The following is an 18,753-nucleotide window of genomic DNA, read 5'->3' as shown; positions in this document are numbered from 1 at the left end:
ACTCCACACAGGCAGTACCCAGAATTGAACCCGGGTCGCTGGAGCTGTGAGGCTGCGGTGCTAACCACTGCGCCACCCCACATAGTACTCGCAGTGTTCGAACAAAAGGGACCCAGTTATTACTTCCCCAATACAAGAAGAAGTGGTCAGACCAGTTTTAGTCACATGACTAGTTGGCTATTGAGATTTGAACTTCCAACAAAGGATTCAAACTGAGAAAGCTCCTGGCTCCTGGTTTGATAAGACCTCTCCCCTGTCTGCCCTCATCTCGCTCTCACCAGCTTTGGAAACCATTGCAGACACATAAACTCAAAGAGAGAAAAGTCTCCTACGTGAACAAGGTTTAAAAGGAACACTGGGCCCCAGCAAAATGCAAGACCATATCTTCAATCAAGGATAACAATGAGCTTGAAGCACTTTAACAAGAGATTACCTCAAACTGTTCTACTTATCTTTTCTTCTGCTCTTTTCTGTCCCTATTTGCATATGTGTATCGCGTGTGAAAGCTAGCATGGGTGCTTCGTATATCTGTGGGCGTTGACAATATTAGAGTTTAAGTTTAAAGCTTAATAAATTTCATCTTTCTTCTTTAAACCAAAGAAAGCCTGTTTGTGCTCATTTCTTTACCTTACAATTGGAAAGTTGTGAACAAGGATTCACAAAGGAGGAGATTAAAACACTGTGTGTTTAAAATTAAATCCTGTTACAATAAGACCAGGTGAAGATATTAACAGAACCCTAGACACCGTTCTCACCTGGTCGTAACATATCTTTGTTGATTGCTGCTCTGTCTTGGTTGGAGAATTGTAGCATCAAGTCTGCTAAGGCTCCTAGGTCTCTTTGAACTTCGTCCTTAGGTATTTTAGAACTTTTTATGCATGCTGACAATCTTTCTTTCCCTATCCACAATGAATTTCAGCTACCATTGATCTGCCTGCAATTATTTTGCTCAACTCACTCTCTAATTTCTGAACTGCTTCCTCTGATTCCATTGCTCCTTCCAGTTTGCTACTGTCATGCAGACCCCCACCTACCAAGAATGAGGCATATTAATTTTGTCATATGAACATTGATTTTAAACTGTTGCAGCAGTGAAGAAAGGACTTGTTAAAAAAAATCACCTGACACTTGGCTGGACAAACATTTGCATACTAACAGACAGGGCTTGGAGGGACAAAGTATTATTCCCTGGTCCACTTAACCCAAAATGGACTGTGATCGCCAAACATTGAAGGCGAGGAAGCTCACATTCCCGGATGACTGCTAAGATGGCAGAAATCACAAACAGAAGTGGTTAAACCAGCTAGTCACATGACTAACCTGCTGGGCAACCTGGGGTTTTTTGAATTGTGCCACAGAGAAAGAGGCAGAAGGCAGTTTTGAAACTGAAGCTGGAACAGGGAAGCCACTCTCTCTCTCTCTCATTTTCTCCTAAGCCACTGGACCCATGGAAGACACATAAACCTCAAGAGAGAAAAGACACCTACATCAGAACAAGTTGAAGTGTGAACTGGGCCCCAACGAATTGCAAGACTTACCGGCAACCAAAGACTCCACATTGAACTTAAAGGATTATAACTACCAGATATTGCCTCAAACTTTTTCCCTTCTACTTTTTCTGTCTCTGTTTGCGTGTGTGTTTATTGCGTATGCATTTTTATTTTGAGATACATCACTGAAACAGGCCCTTCGAGTCTGTGCCGACCAAGAACCACCCATTTATACTAACCCTACTGTAATCCCATATTCTCTACCCACCTACCTACACTAGGGGCAATTTATAATGGCCAATTTACCTGCAAGTCTTTGGCGGTGGGAGGAAACCAGAGCACCCAATGAAAACCCACACGGTCACAGGGAGAACTTGCAAACTCTGCACAGGCAGTACCCAGAACTGAACCCGGGTCGCTGCAGCTGTGAGGCTGTGGTGCTAACCAGTGCACCACTGTGCCACCCTAGCATGTTGCGTCGTATAGTCGTAGTCGTTAACCAGATTAGAGTTTAAGGTTTATAAACTTCTACATTTCTTGTTTAAAATCTAAGAAAACCTGTCTGAATTGATTTCTTTGCCTTACAATTGGAAAGCGGTGAATAAGGATTCACTAAGGGGGAGCTAAAACACAGTGTTTTTTAAAAATAACAACCCTGTTATGGTTAAACCAGGCAAAGGCTGAGAGGGAACCCGAGACCCCTTCTCACCTGGTCGTAACACAAACACCAGCAACTTAACAAGTTTGAACATAAGACCATAAGAACATAAAAAATAGGAGTAGGAGTATACCATACAGCCCCTTGAGCCTGCTCCACCATTCAATATAATGGCTGATCTTCCACCTCAATTCCACTTTTCAGCCCTATCTCCATATCCCTTTATTCCCTTAGCGTCCAAAAATTTATCATTCTGAGTCCTGAGACTCAGTTAGCGTCAGCTGTAACTCAGTTGATAGCACTCTCACCTTTGAGTCAGAAGATTGTGCATTCATTTGCATATCGTCTGCAAACTTTGAAATTATGCTCTGTATACCCAAGTCTGGGTCATTAATATAGATCTAAAGAGAAGTAATCTCAACGCCGAGCCCTGGTGGCCAATGTAGCATTCTTTCCTCCAGTCTGAAAAGCAACTGCTCTTCTTTCTGTTCCTTAATTAATTTAGTATCCATACAGCCAATGCCTCTTTACTCCTGTGGGTTTCACTCTTGCTAACAAGTCAATTATGTGCTACTTTTTGAAAGACAGTATACACAATACGAAGCTCACTACTGTCATCAACTTTCTCCATTACTTCGTCAAAGAACTCAATCAAATTCATCAAGCCTGATTTGCCTTTAACAAATCCATGCTGACGTTCATGTATCAACCGATATTTTTCCAAGTGCTTATTAATTTTCTCCCAGATTATTTTAAAAGTTTACCCACTGACATTGTTAGGCTGACTGGCCTGTAGTTGTAGGTTTTAGCCCTCTTCTCTTTCTGTACAGGTATGTAACTTTTACAATACTCCATCCCTCTGTTTCTATTCCCTTATTTAAGGAGGATTCCAAGATTCTGACTAGAGCTTCCATAGTTTCCACAGTTACTTCCCTCAGCAACCTAGGATGCATCCCATCTGGATGGGGTGACTTTTCTACTTTGAGTGCTGCTAATCCTTTTAGTACCTCCTTTATTTATTTTTGTCCTATCTAATTTCACTACTACCTCTTATTTACAGCACTTTCTTCTTTAGTGAAGATTGATGCAAAGTGTTCATTTAGTACATCAGCCATGTCTTCTACCTCAACAAGAAGATCTTTTTGGTTCCTAATTAACCCCACCTTTCCTTTGACTACCCTTTTACTACTGATGTGCTTATAAAATACTTTTTTGTCTCTTTTATGTTGACCACTAATCTGTCCTCATACACTCTTTTTGCCTATCTTATTGTGTTTTTCAGTGCTCCTCTGTGCCTTTTGTATTCAATTAGTTCTCCACTGAATTATGAACCTGACTTTTATCATTAAACTTTAACTTTGGATATCCTTTCTTTCCCTCTTGTGGAAATGTGTTTACTCTGTACCCAAACTATCTCCTCTTTGAAAGCCTCCCATTGCTTATTTACTTTTTAACTGCTAGTATTTGATTCCACCTGGGCTAGATCCCTTTTTAACTCACTGAAATTAGCTCTCCTCCTGTTGAATATTTTCACATTTGATTATTCCTTGTACATTTCCTAACTACCCTAAACCGAATAAAATTGTGTTTAAAGAGGGACACTACGTTGTTCTAATACTGCTGATACTAATTTAACTTTGGTACCCTGTTTGATTTCACTTCAAATGTTTAATTTGAACGGAACTGGTGATGACAGTTGAAAATAAGGAACCCTCATTACTTCTTTCAAAGCCATTCACAAACTTCTACCAAAAGATCAGAATATAGGAATAAAGTGGAAGAAAATGAACATTATTGCTAAATATTTTTTAAACTGCAGAACAGATATAAATGATTCTTACCTGACTGGGTGTGGAGCCAAAGCAATTTCTGTAGAAAAATACATAGCAGTAAATTAAGGTGGAAAATATACTTTTTAAGATTTTAGACTTTGTGTTTTGTTTACTTTTCTAAGTGCTGTTGAGTTGTTATCGTATATTTGCTGACTATAAAGGTAAGTTTAAAAAAAACTAATAGCCTCTAATATTTGTGTTAAAAAGAGGCTACTATTTTGTTAAGGCATTTAATCTGTTAATAGTATGTACTTACAGTCTATCAATGTTTATCTGATTGGAAAGTGTTCCTGTTCTTTAGAAATTTGGTCACAAAGAAAAGCTCTCATGGAGAAGGTAAATAAGGAAATATTGGAGGAAGGTAACAGGGGACAGTAGTCATAGGGTTGGGGTTTGGGGCAGAGGGTAGGGTGTCATAGGCCAGGGATATCATGGAGTTCCAGGGTTCACAGGGTCAGAGATCATTGTTCATTTATGGGTGGGGCATAAAGCCCAAAGTGGTAAGATCGAGGCTAGCAGTATACCAACAAGAAAAATACATGGAGAACAGGTAGACCAAATCTAAAAGCCAGTAGTCAGAAAGGAAAATGATGGGTGGGCCTGATAGACCATGGCCCAAGACCCAAAATTGTGCAGTCACAAATTGCTTGTGTGAGTAAGAAAAAAGCCAATAGCACACAGAGCAATGCTGGGTGCCAGATTCATTGAGTGAAAAAACTACTATCCAAAAATTGGATAACAACCAAAATGGATGGATAGTCCTGGGCAATTTTTACCTCAACACTGCCAATGGTGATAATCCTGCAGGAGGTAGATAGGCTTTTCTCATTATAAAAATGGTGATTTAGGCCAGGAATTTCCCTGGAACTATTTCTGCTCTACCACTGTAACTTGGTCATAAGTGTGGCTGAAACCTTCTTTACATGCACCATGAGGGTTTCAGCTGTATTTCGACAAAGTTATAGCACTGGAGCAGGAGCAGCACCAAGGCAATTATAAAGTGGTAACGTGTTGAGGCAGGGTATTAGCACTATAAAACGTCAAGATAAAAAGATAGTACAACATATATATTTATGTGGCTGGGAGGATGAATGGGTTGTTCACTATTTACAAAACTTTTAATGATATGTAAATAGATATGTACATAGAATTATTCCCCTCTCAAAAAGTATTTCCACTGGATTTTTTGACTGTTTATATAAAATTAGTTTTCATTTTTAGCATTTCTGGTGTGGTTTCTCTCTTCTTTCCAGCAGCTTTTACCCTAAGACCCATAGATTTTTCTACAATTCCATGGCTTTTGTTATTAAACAGCCTTTCATCAGCATCGGCCTTCTTTGATTTTGTACTTGAACCGTTCTGTTCTTTCATGTCTTCTCACTTTTACAAGAAAGCTTCATATTACCAAAGAAATTACTGTACAAAAATATGGCTTGCATGTGGTAAGAGAAGCAGTACAATTAGGTTGTCATGTGGAATAACATGTTGACCATTTCTCTTGTGAAGTGCAGCCCCCAGACACACTGCTCCTGAATTAGCTGGAGTTGGGAGCATCTTGGTTTGTATTTTCTCAAGTGGGGTGCCATGTGCCTCCTTTGCTCCTGGCCAGGCTGTCCTCCCTCTATTATTACTCTTCTCTTTTCTCCAAAAACAAAATACAAAGACATTCCCTATGGGAAACATGTGGTGGCCTCTTTAGATGGAGTTGGGGGAAGGAAATAGTAGCCCACGGGAAAAGGCACATAGGTGGATGGTGAAGATGTTGTCGAGAGTAAAAACAAAAAGAAAAGATCAGTTCAGAAATGAGGGGGTAATTTTTGTGTAACAATGTTTTTTTTAATTCTTTCATGGGATGCAGATGTTGCTGGCAAGGCCAGCATTTGTTGCCCATCCCTAATTGCCCTTGACAACTGAGTGGCTTGCTAGGCCATTTCAGAGGGCAGTTAAGCCAACCACATTGCTGTGGGTCTGGAGTCACATGTAGGCCAGACTAGGTAAGGGTAGAAGATTTCCTTCCCTAAAGGACATTAGTGAACCAGATGGGTTTTTATTATTACTGAGACCAGCTTTCAATTCCTGATTTTTATTAATTAATTGAACTTAAATTTCACCAGCTGCCGTGGTGGGCTTTGAAACTATGTCCACAGGCCATTAGTCTAGGCCTCTGGCTTACTAGCTCAATGACATTACCACTATGCCGCCATCTCTCTGTAAAATAGGTGACAGTGAATCGGGAGCCAGCTTTACAGCTCTCAGTTTTTATTTCCATTGACTTCATGATAACTTTGATATGAGTAAAACAGAAATATCATATTAAATACAGTGTCCACGAAATGTGATAATAGCATATAGGTGAAAACTGTGAGGTGCATTGACAGGCAAACTGTGAAGAACAGGCAGACTGGGCAAGCATCACCAGCAATGGGATAAAGTTCTAAATATCTGCACTAATTAGGAGAGTAAAGTTAGAATTTCAATTACTGGATATAATTATTTCCATTCCCTCTTGACATGATTATAAAGAAACTTCATACAACTGGCAAGCTCACCTGAATGCAGTTTGGTTTTGGAGGTTCAAGTACCCAACTATAAAAAGTGCTACTGCAAGGAGACACAGGCAAGTAGCTAGGATACCAGTAACCAGATATATATAAAATAAATTCTTTGGAGTTGATTGCGAATCTGCAAAAACATAAGTGCTAATTAGTTCTTGTGCTGTGAGTCATTTGTTGGGAATGTTTCTTGAAAATCTTTGTGTTTGAAGCCCAAGGTATTTTATTGCTTCTAACAGGAAGGGAAATATAATATTCATTTTCACCACAGGATTCATCAATTCATTTGTTTATACCATTATCTGTATAATTTAAGTACTGAATAACATATTCAAATTTTAAATCTCCTTTCTCAAAGATTTGTAAAATCTTCGTAGGTTCATTGGAAAATTTCATGAAATGGAAATATTTTTGCAAAACTACATTGTTGTTCCTTTTCCCTTTTATTTAACTATATTACACAGAATTATATAGAATGTGTAGCACAGAAGTATACGATTTGGCCCAAGTCATCTAGGCAGGGGTTTACACAACACCAATGATTCTGGCCTCTTGATTATCACTGATTTTAATCACTCCACCATTAATGGCCATGCCTTAAGTTGCCAAGGCTCTAAGCTCTGGAATTCTCTCCCCTAACCTCTCCACCTCTCTATCACTCATTCCTCCTTTAAGATGCTCCTTGAAACTTACCTCTTCGGTCACGGTTTTGGTCATCACTCTAATATCTGCTGAGGCACGGTGTCAAATATTGTTTTATAATGCTCCTGTGAAGTACCTTGCAATGTTTTACGAAGTTAAAGGTGTTATTTAAATACCAGTTGTTGTTGTTGTTGTTGAACAAAGCCATAACCTGTTCAATCTTTCCCGATATCTGTAATCTCTCAGTTCTGATACCATCCTTGTAAATCAGTTTTTGTGCTTTCTCCTGCATCGATGTCCTTTTTATAGTCTGGAGACCAGATCTGTGTGCAGCACTCGAGGTGTGGCCTGACCAGGGTCTTACACATGTTGAACACAATTTCACTACTTTTGAATTCCATACCCCTTCGAAATAAATCTCAATGCTTTGTAATTTCTTTTATGCTTTGCTGACCTGCATCACTGCTTTTAGTGATTTGTTCACCTTTAACCCAAGATCGTTTGCTGTTCTACCTCATTAAATTTCTTATTTCTAAGCTGTAGGTGATGTTACTGTTTTTCCTAGCAAAGTGCATCCCCTCACATTTATCTGTATTAAATAATGCACCTAACTGCCCAGCCTTCCCATTTTGCATTCTTCATCAGTGTTAGGTATACCACCTAATTTGGTATCATCTGGAAATTTTGATATCATAGAATCATAGATGAGTAGAGCACGAAAGGAGGCCATTCAGTCCATTGAGTCTGCATTGGCTCTTTCAAAGAGCAACTTAGTTAGTCCCATTCCACCATACTTTTCCCATATCCCTGCTATTTCTTCTGTTTCAAGTATTCATTCAATTTCTTTCTGATGGCTATTATTGAATCTGTATCCACCACCCTATCAGGTAATGCATTTCAAATACGAACCAGTTGTTGCTTAAAATGTTTTTCCTCATGTTGTCTTTGTTTTTTTTGCCAATCACCTTAAAACTGGGGCCACTGGTCATTGACCCATCAGCTACTGGAAAGAGTATCACTTTATTTATTCTACTTACACCCATCATTATTTTAAACACCTCTATCAAATCGCCACTTAGCCTTCTCTGCTCTAAGAAAAACAACCGCAGCTTCTCCACTCTATCCATGTAACTGTAATCCCTCATCCCTGGAACCATTATAGTAAATCTCTTTTGTACCCTCTTCAAAGTCTTCAGATACTTCCTAATGTGTGCTGCCTACAATTGAATGCTATACGCCAGTGTTTTACGTGGGTTTTGCATAATTTCCTACCTTCTTGGCACAGTAAATAAAAAGCAAAAAGTGATGCCAGCACAAGAGAAGGTATTGATTGGTGAGTAGCTGGTGAGGTTTTTTTATACGCCTTCAATAAGTCTTTAGTTTGTTTCTGTTAAGTTAGTCTAATAAATAGAGGCATGGCAGGGCACATCAGTCCTGTGGAGTGCACATCCTATTCTATTTGGGAACGCCAGGACATTCTCATGTCCTGGACAACCATATGTACAGGAAGTGTCATCAGCTGGAGGAGCTCGAGCTCTAGGCTTCAGAGCTTGAGCAGCAGCTGGCATCACTGCCCTGCATCCACGATCTGAGAGTTATGTAGATAGCACTTTTCTAGATGTGGTCACCCTGCAGCTTAAGGGTGTGCAGGCAGAGAGGGACTGATGCCAGGCAGTCAAGGAAAACTAGGCAGGTAGTGCAGGAGTCCCCTGAGTGCATCTTGCTCTCCAACCGGTATTCAGTTCCGAATACTGGTGAGAGTGATGGTGCCTTTGGGGGAGGTGCAGCCAGAGCTAAGTCTATGCAGCTGTACGGGGCGGTGGGGGTGGGGGGGGGGGGGGTGGGGGGTGGTGGTGCGGAAACAGGAAGAAGATTTGGAAAGCAATAGTGATAGGGGATTCTATACTTAGGGGAACAGATAGACGTTTCTGTGGTCACAGATGTCAATGCAGGATGGTATGTTGCCTTCCTGCTGCCAGGGTCAAGCAGAACGCTGCAGAGCACTCTGAGGGGTGAGGGTAAACAAGCAGAGGCTGTGGTCCATATCAATACCAACAACATAGGTGGAAAGAGGACTGAGGTCTTGCAAGCAGATTTTAGGAAGCTAGGAAAGATACTAGCAAACAGGACTCCAGAGGTAGTAATCTCGAGATTACTCCCAATGCCACTTGCTAATCAGTACTGAAATAGCAAGAGAGAGCAGATAAATGTGTAGCTAGTGCAGGAGGGAGGGCTTTAGTTTCCTGGAACATTGGGACCAGTTCTGGTCGAGTTGGGACCTATAGAGACCGGATAGGGTGAACATACACAGATCCAGGACCAATGTTTTGCGAAACAGTTTGTTAGTGCTGTTGGGGAGGGTTTAAACTAACTTGGCAGGGGGCTGGGAACTAGGATGTAGCATTAGGAAGGATAAACAAGATGCACAAAAGATTGAGAAAGACAGATAGCACTACAGTAAGAAATAGTACATTAAGTGTCAGCTGTGGCTCTGTTGGTAGCACTCTTGCTTCTGAGTCACAAGGTTCCTAGTTCAAGTTCCACTCCAGGGCTTGGGCATGGAAAATCAAGGCTGATACTCCAGTGCAGTATTGCACTGTCTGAGGTACTGTCTCTCAGATGTGACATTAAACCAAAACCCCATTTGCTTGCTTGTGTTGCTGTAAAAGATCCTATGGCACTCTTCTGAAGAAGAGCAGGGGAGTTATCCCTGGTGTGCTGCTAATATTTATCCCTCAATCAATATCACAAAAACTGATTAATTGGTCATTATCACATTGCTATTTGTGGAAGTTTACTATGCACGTTTTGGCTGCTGTATTTCCTGCATTAGAACAGTGACTACACTTCAAAAAAGTACTTTATTGGTTGTAAAGCACTTTGAGACGTCCGGTAGTCCTGAAAGGCGATATATAAATGTAAGTCTTTCTTTTTTCATTAGGTGAGGTCAGACTAAGAGGTAATGCAATAAGGTCTATATTAGGTTTACATTGCATGTATGTAAACACAAAAAACATGGTAAATAGGGCTAATGAGCTGCAGGCGCAAATAGGCAAATGAGAATATGATGTCATAGTGATAAATTGGCTCAAAAAAAGACAGGACTGGGTACTAAATATTCCTGGATACATGGTCTTCAGGAAAGATAGGGAAAGATAGATAGGGGGACGGGTGGCAGTATTGATTACGGAGCATATTACAGCATTAGAACGAGATGGTATTCTGGAGGGATCGAGGACAGAATCTATTTGGTTAGAGTTAAGAAACAATCGAAGTACGATTACACTACTGGGTGTATGCTATAGGCCATCAACTAGTGGGAAAGATGTAGAAGAGAAAATTTGCAGGGGAATTACAGAGAGGTACAAGAAGTATATCGTAGTGATAATGAGGGACTTCAGTTATCCTAATATAGACTGGGATAGTAATAGTGTAAAGAGTGGAAAGAGGGAAGAGTTTCTGAAGTGTGTTTAGGAGAATTTTCTTGATCAGCATGTTTCTGGCCCAATGAAGAAGGAAGTGTTCCTGAATGTGGTTCTGGGGAATGAGATGAGTCAAGTGGATCAAATGTTAGTAGAGGAACATTTAGTGAACAGTTATCATAGTATTATAACGTTAAGGTTAGCTATGGAAAAGGACAAGGAGCAATCTAAAGTAAAAATGTAGTGCAGCCAATTTCAGTGGGGTGAGAATGGACCAGTCCCAGGTAAATTGGAATCAAGGATTGGTAGGGAAAACTGTAAAGAAATTGTGGGTTGCCTTTAAAGAGGAGACGGTTTGGGTACAGCTGAGGTACATTCCCACAAGGTGGGAAGGTAGGGCAACCAAAACCAAAGCTCCCTGGATGATGAGAGAGATTCAGAGTAGATAAAGGGGGCATATGAAAGGTTGACATTACAAGTGTGAACCAGGCTGAATATAGAAAGTTCAGAAGGGAAGTGAAAAAGGAAATGAGAGGCAAAGAATATGAGATGAGACTGGCAGCTAACATAAACGTGAGTCTAAGAGTCTTTTATAAGCAGGTACATAGTAAAAGGGTAGTAAAAGGAGGGGTGTGGCTGATTAGGGACCAAAACAGGGACCAACGCATTGAGGCATAGGGTATGGCTGAGGTACTGAATGAGTACTTTGCACGTGTCTTTACCAAGGAAGAAGATGCTACCAAAGTCATAGTGAAAGAGAAAGGATGAGATTTAAAAAAATTGATAAAGAGGAGGCATTAGAAAGGCTAGCTATACTTAAAGTTGATAAGTTACCAGGACCGGATGGGATGCATCCAAAGATTCTGAGGGAAGTCAGGGTGGAAATTGCGGAGGTACCAGCCATAATCTTTCAATCTTCCTTAGATACAGGGGTGGTGCCATAGGACTGGATTATTGCAAATGTTACACTCTTGTTCAAAAAGAGTCTAAGGATAAATCCAGCAACTACAGGACAGTGAGTTTAACATCAGTGGTGGGAAATCTTTTAGAGACAATAATCCAGGACAAAATTATCACTTGGACAAGTAAGGATTAATTAGGGAAAACCAGCACAGATCTGTTAAAGGCAAATCATGTTTACCTGACTTGATTGAGTTTTTTGATGAGGAAACAGAGAAGGTTCATGAGGGTAATGCAGTTGATGTGGTGTATTTGGACATCTAAAAGGCGTTTGGTAAAATGCCATATAATAGGCTTGCTAGCAAAGTTGAAGCCCATGGAATAAAGGGACAGTGGCATCATGGATATGAGGTTGTTGACAGTAAACAGAGATTATTGGTGAACAGTTGTTTTTCAGAATGGAGGAAGGTGGTTTTCCCCAGGGGTCGGTACTAGGACAATTGCTTTTCTTGATATATATTAATGATCTAGACTTCGGTGTGCCATGATCTTATTGAATGGCAGAGCAGGCTGAGTGGCCTATTCCTGCTCCTAATTCATATGTACGTATGTTCCTACGTATGTATGTAAGACTTGTACACATACACCCACAGGTTCCTTTCTTCTTGCATCACCTTTAAAATTGTATCATTTAGCTTGTACAATCTGTTGTGATTGTGTATTTATTAGTATGTTAAATATAATCATTTAAATATATGTTTATGCTAGTATGTATGTCATCATAGGAAGTGATGCAATATCATGTGATTCAGTTCTCCTGCGCAGTCAGTTAGCACATGTAAGCTGAAGCAACAGCAAGTCTCCATTAAAGCTTTGCATTCAAACCTTTATGCCTGCCTTCAGCTTCATTTGTATTGGTCTAGCAAGAGATAATACAGCACTCTCTCTACTCATTCTTCATACCAAAGTGTTTTACCTCACACTTTTCAGCCTGAATTTTATCTGTCATGTGTCCACCCATTCTACCAGCCTGTCTATGTCTTCTTGAAATGCGTTAGTATCTTCCTCACTGTTTACTGCACTTCCAAATTTATCTGCAAATTTTGAAACTGTGGCATGTACGCCCAAGTCCAAGTCTTTAACCTCTATCAAAAACAGCAGTGGTCCTAATACTGAACCTTGGGTACCTCCTTGCAGTCTGAAGAAAACAGCCATTTGTCACAACTCTCCTTTCTATTCCCTAGTCAATTTAGTATCCATGCTGCCACCATCCTTTTCATCCCATGGCTTTAATTTTGCTAACCTGGATGCATATTTTCCAGGCCTAGGATTTTAATCACTTTTATTTTTTGCTAGTTTTTCAATTGTTTTCTCCTTTTCTAATCCCTTGATGTTCTTTTTCATTATCTTCTTCAGCGAAAACTAAGGCTGTAATCCTCAGTACCTTCCCAAATCCTGGCATCAGTGTTCAGGAGCAGATACTAAGGAGTGCATTTTAGTTTAAAAGGAGGCCTAATCCATTTCATGGATTTGACCTCACTAACATATGCACAGCAACCTGCATGCATGATTGGGAAGCCTGGCATGGCTCACAAGTGAAATCTGGGAATTTATGGTTTGAAATTGGTAAACTAAAGCAACTTTGCATCCGGTTGGACATCTTTTGTGGCTATCCCTCCAGCTTTTGGCAGATCCCTACAAATCTTACCGTGCCCTCCAATTAATGATGTATTGCCCCCTTGCAATGTAGAGAATACTCTGTAATGCCTTCCAGCTGTCTACTAACAGCTGCAGTTCTTTATCTGTGTTGTCTTCACAGTCACTCTATTTGGCCTAGAAGAAGCATATTCCATAGCTGAATTGCTCTAAAGTCCTATTTTTCCACTCAAGAGGCTTAGATAGTTTAGCAGGATTGTTTCAGGAGCTTTTAAATTGGCCACTCCGTTATATATTAGTTTTGGTGCACATGAACATATACGAGCTTCCAGAAACACCCAAGTTGTGCATTCATCACAGTACATGAAAAATTTATTGCTGTATAATGCATTGTCCATGTATTAGGAACAACTTCATCTCCATGAATACTTTGTTCCTAACTGCTTCAGCTAAATCTCCTCAAAATATACAGTTTATAGTGTAAAAGTATTGCTTCAAATTCAGACATTTTTACTTGTATTTGCTGAATGCTATTTTATGTTCAGTTTTGTTAAATTGCAGTTTAATATAAATATCAGCACCATGATCCCCATTCATTCATGAAAATGTAAGACATATCTTTGATATACTTACCATCTGGACCTGGACTGTTTTGTGGAATGGAATAGTTTTGTGTCCTATCAAATGCTGGGTGGCTTACAATGCAGATTACATCCTCGCTGAAGAGGTGGGTGGTAATGTTATACTCACTTCGTACAGTCACGGTTCTGTTACTGTGATGGCTCATATTGATTGTGAAGTTTCCTAAATTATGTGGGTGCCAAGTAATTTCTGCAGCTGGTTTCCCATTTGAAGCGGTACATATGGCCATCATTGTGTCATTTAATTTGTTTTCAATACTGAAAGATATAGCGGGTGGAACTGGAAAAGACAGAACAATACTTGAATTGAAACTTGCATTGTGCACATGTTCTGAACTTTTTCTTTGAATCATCAATTAACCTAACTGTTATTTTCCAGAATTGTACATTGGTTTTAGTGTGAATTTCTTAATAATATGCCAAGCACTAAAGCAGCCTATAATGGTGTCACAGTCGGACATTGTGGTACAGGCTCAAACTAGCATGTAGAAACTGAACTAGTACTGATAACTGCTGGCTTTTGGAACTCAAACTCTTGCCAATTTAGGGGTCCATTCAAAACACCCAGCTGCACAGGCCTGTACTAATCACTCCTGTAACACCTATGCTAATACCTCTGCATATTAAGCTAAGTAATGCCAGGTTTAAAGAGAAAAAATATTTTTTCAATTTGATTCTGCAAATGAAGTCTTCATTAATCGCCTTGACAACAACTTGAAAAATCAACCTTTTCGTGTTGTCCATTAGTCTACTTTTGGAGGGATGGAAGTTCAGATAGCCTTGCTAAACGTAGACAAGATGTCTGTTAATTTTTTTTTCTCAACATCACAACACATTTTTTTCACTTCTACTTTTATGTTAAAGTTATTAAAAGGAGGAAAATATAGTCCTGTGTGACTCATATTGGTAGAATAATATTAGGATTTGGATTTGAATCCAGCATAGACTCTTTCTAAATGATCTATGTAAAATATATGTGGAAAGTTTCAAGGAGTTGTTAAGGTGGCCAGAAAGTTTGGAATGGCATTTGATTTCTTAAAGATGGAAGAAAGTCTACAGGGAGTACTTTTTGTTCAAAGCATTCTCCAATTTTATAGAATAAGTTATAGTCTGTGCAGAATTTTGATGGTTTAATAAGCATTCTCTTAAGTCAGGTACAGCTAAGCCCAGATACAAAGTTCCCCTGCTCAACCCTAATATCAGAAAAACATTGTTATTTAACCATGTGTGAATTTTACCACATGGCACATAAATAATTCTTATGGTTCTGGTTCAGAATATAAATTTCAGGGCAAAATGTCAGTTTTGTGATTCTCGAGTATTTTGGATGTGAAAAACAGGGGCCTTGAGCGCATGATTCCCAGATATGTGCTCCCAGTGAAGTGCAAAAGTGGAAAATTTAGAGGGCAATTTTTTCCCGCATACTTTAGGCGCTAAAGAGTCTCTGCGATCACCAAGATGGGGTCAAGCTGAAACATCGGTTTAGCCCACATTTAGCACAAGACACCACCTTGGTAAAGAAGATGAAGCTTTCACTAGGAATGGCTGCCCAAAGGATTGTTCAGCAGCTGATTGCACTTAAATGATCCCTTAAATTGCCTGCCATCACCTTTCATGAGTTCTGATGAAGGTCACAGACCTGAAATGTTAACTCTGTTTCTTTCTCCACAGATGCTGCCTGACCTGCTGAATAATTCAAGCACTTTGTTTTTATTTCAGATTTCCAGCATCTGCAGTATTTTGCTTTTATTTTAGGAGAAAGGGAGTGCTTGATTATGGGCATCCCCTTGGTCTGCTGGAGGAATGGGAGGACATGGGGCCAGGCAAAGCAGCACCAGTTGTTGCAGGAGAGAGGGACAGGAAGGTGAGGTGGGCACTTCCCCCAATTTGGGTACGGAACTTCCCTCCTCCTCTGAACCACCTCCACCAGGATTTCTAGTGCGATGTCCAAGAACCTATGCACCCTCTCAATGATCTGTAAACCATCCTGCATTGTGACACTGTTTGTCAGGCAGCACGCTCCAAACCTTCAGTGGAAGTAGGTGGGTAGAGCCCACGTATACTGCTCTGCAAAAATTGCTTTACCCTGCAGGTGTCTCTTTCAGCATCTCCAGGCATATTTGAATTATGGCAATCAGCAATTAGAACCAAAATTGCATGCTAATGCTAGACTTTCAAACAGGTGTGTTTAGTTATTACAGAGCCTATTTAGTACCTGTTTTCATCCTTTCACCAAAATAAAGTCTTTTATGTCAAATTATATACAGTTCTATGTTGCAAATTGGTGACAATTAGCAAATGAGAGTACCTAAATTGATTTCAGGTAAGATCCTTGCAACTACAGAAGGAGCACATGGATCCCAAAAGAAAATTTAGCTAATACATCATCCTATCCAGGCCTCTATCACATGGATTTCTGATATCAGGGATGCATTTATAAGAGATTTAGCTTTGATGAAAATATACATGGAGGAGCGAGGGGGGCCAGACATCAGGGTTGGGGGGCTCGCCAGACATCAGGGTGGGGTGGGGGTGGGGTGGAGGGGGTGGAGGTAGTGGGGGTGGGGTGGGGTGGAGATAGTGGGGGTAGGGTAGGGTGGGGGGCAGTAGGTTAAAATGCAATGAAAGTGCTTCCTTCCACAAAAGTCAATTTGTTTGTCAATATTGAACATTGTAAGTTGTCTTACCTGTCACTGATAATGAGAAGGTTACTTCATGGACTCCGTTTTGACCTGCAATTTGGCAGCTATAATTCCCATCATCAGTGAGGTACACAGGCTCTATCTGGAGATTCATTTCGTTATTAGTCATATTACATGTTGCATTTTGAATTGTTATTCTGGTATTGATAGAAGCCTTATTCATTTCATTCAAATCACATCGGAGAGCTGCTATAAATTCATTTTGAAGCACTGAATGAAATGACCATGATATCATAGTCACATTTCCATTAAATGGGCAACGGAAAACTACCTTGTTACCTAGCAACGTGCTTAGTTTTTCTGCTAGAGGGAAACCTAGAAAAGGAACAGGGAATAAAAAAAAGTTTGTAATAGCAAATTAGAGGGTCCCATAAATTAATTCAGATTGTACTGTAAGAAGCATTGCCCAGACTGGTGATAAATTCGTGATTTTCTTCATTTTTCTTTTGCTGCATTTAGTGTTTTAAAGACAGTGAATTGGTTGGAATTTGCATATAAATTTGGCAATAATTTTTAAAATAATTGTAAGAAGTGCTGTGCAGTGTGTCTTTGACAGCTAAGTCCAAATTTAGAGCAAAGTCTCTAGTAGGTGAAATTTAATAATTTCCATTAACCAGAAATGCAGAATCAGAAAATGAATAGATTTATAGCTGGTAGAGTTTTTGCACTGTTTATTGTGCTTACAGTAGATGTATTCAATTAAGTCAAAATGTAACAATTTTGAAAATCGGGAATGGAACTTCATGATATAATTGTACTTGGAAATCCTGAAAATATAAGTGCAAAGTACATAGTTAAACAAGAAATTGTTTTCTACTATCTTTGATGTTGCAGTTATCAATTCCTGATGAGTTTTTATCAAAGACTTGATATGCTCTTCTGAGCAGGTTTTAAATATTTCTTGTGTGTTTATGCATTTTTATTCATTATAATTGTCCAAATATACTCCAAAAAGTATTAAAAGTGTCTATTGTCTCAGTAAGCCATTACTGATCTCTGTCTCTCCAACCCTCTTGTTCTCCCCTCACTATACCTCAGCTGATCTTGATTTTCTCCCTCCCCATTTGTGAACTATGTCTTGTTTCTTCCTCTACAGTCCAGTGTCTCTCGTGATTCCCCAAACAATGACCATAGCCAATCTCATTTCAACCACCTGTCTTGTGACCTGGCTGATCCTCCTCCCTCCACCTTGACCCTTCTTTCTCTCGTTACTCTATATGTGGCCCGAAATGGTCTCTCTTCACTTCTCTTCCTTCACTCTTATTGTGGCCAGTTTCCCTCTTTCACCGCATAAACAATGAGTAGAAATGTTAACCCTGAAATTTCTCACTATATACTTTTCTTCTTATGAAATATCACCTCTCAGTTAATGGTGGTGTTTTATGGTCTGCAGTGCAGGCCTGTGACAGTGTTTAAACTGCAACTGATGGAGGTGTGACTTCCTAAAAAAGGAAAGGTACTGCACAGAATTCACAACATTTACACTCTGAAATGTGTCTTCTGCCAGTTTGAACCTGTGGCCAATGTTACAATTTTGATAGGAACTCTAAAGTTGTTTTGAAACTTGATGTTGGGAAACAAATGGCAGATACTTACTGAATTATTTTAAGATTTTAAATGAAGAAAATTATTAGAATATTCAGCAGGTTAATCTGTACTTTCGTAACTGTATGGAAAATGTAACACAATCGTTTAGAATATAGATCTCATATACTACTTTAACACAAGAAATAAACTGGGCTATTTACAACTGTATTGAGGCATTGTCAATGTGTTGAAATGATCAGTTCAAACTTGATAAAATACCTGTATAACGTGAATTGTTTGAAACATTCATACTAGTTATTCTCAGAATTATATTGAAAGGCTCAGAGGGTACAGTGCACCTTCTCCTGGAGTTATCAAAAGACAATTTTCAGTTGGGTCATGTTTGAGATCCACCGGGAGCCATGCATGGTAGACTGAAGAGTTGTTGTGGAAAAGAATGGCATTTAAGATTGTAGAATTATACACAATGCTTTCAGTTTCATTGTCAATTAATCCTGTCATCACAAACATCTCCTTCCTCAATGATTGGAGAACTCAGCATGTCAGTACAAAAGACAAAGCTGAAGCATTTGCAACAATCTGCGGCCAGAAGTGCCAAGTGGATGATCCATCTTGGCCTCCTCCTGAGGTCCCCAACATTACAGATGCCGATCTTCAGCCAGTTCAATTCACTCCATGTGATATCAAAAAATGGCTAAAGGCACTGGATA

The 18,753-nt window shown here is 39.6% G+C and overlaps 1 protein-coding gene across 1 annotated transcript in view; it reads right to left on the bottom strand.

Moving 5' to 3' along the window:
- Positions 1 to 429: 429 nt before the first annotated feature.
- The window catches only part of LOC137374458 (cell surface glycoprotein CD200 receptor 2-like), a 69,848-nt gene continuing 51,524 nt past the window's right edge, over positions 430 to 18,753 (bottom strand). The window contains exons 4-8 of the mRNA XM_068040596.1: positions 16,481 to 16,810; positions 13,786 to 14,073; positions 6,530 to 6,662; positions 3,990 to 4,017; positions 430 to 528 (exon numbers count right to left, since the gene is read on the bottom strand). Of these exons, the coding sequence (XP_067896697.1) occupies positions 445 to 528; positions 3,990 to 4,017; positions 6,530 to 6,662; positions 13,786 to 14,073; positions 16,481 to 16,810 (863 nt within the window). The 3' untranslated portion in view covers positions 430 to 444. The remainder of the gene's footprint in view (positions 529 to 3,989; positions 4,018 to 6,529; positions 6,663 to 13,785; positions 14,074 to 16,480; positions 16,811 to 18,753) is intronic.

The sequence above is a fragment of the Heterodontus francisci genome, chromosome 10, assembly GCF_036365525.1.
Source record: "Heterodontus francisci isolate sHetFra1 chromosome 10, sHetFra1.hap1, whole genome shotgun sequence".
Lineage (NCBI taxonomy): Eukaryota > Metazoa > Chordata > Chondrichthyes > Heterodontiformes > Heterodontidae > Heterodontus > Heterodontus francisci.
This window is presented reverse-complemented; position numbering and strand designations above follow the sequence as displayed.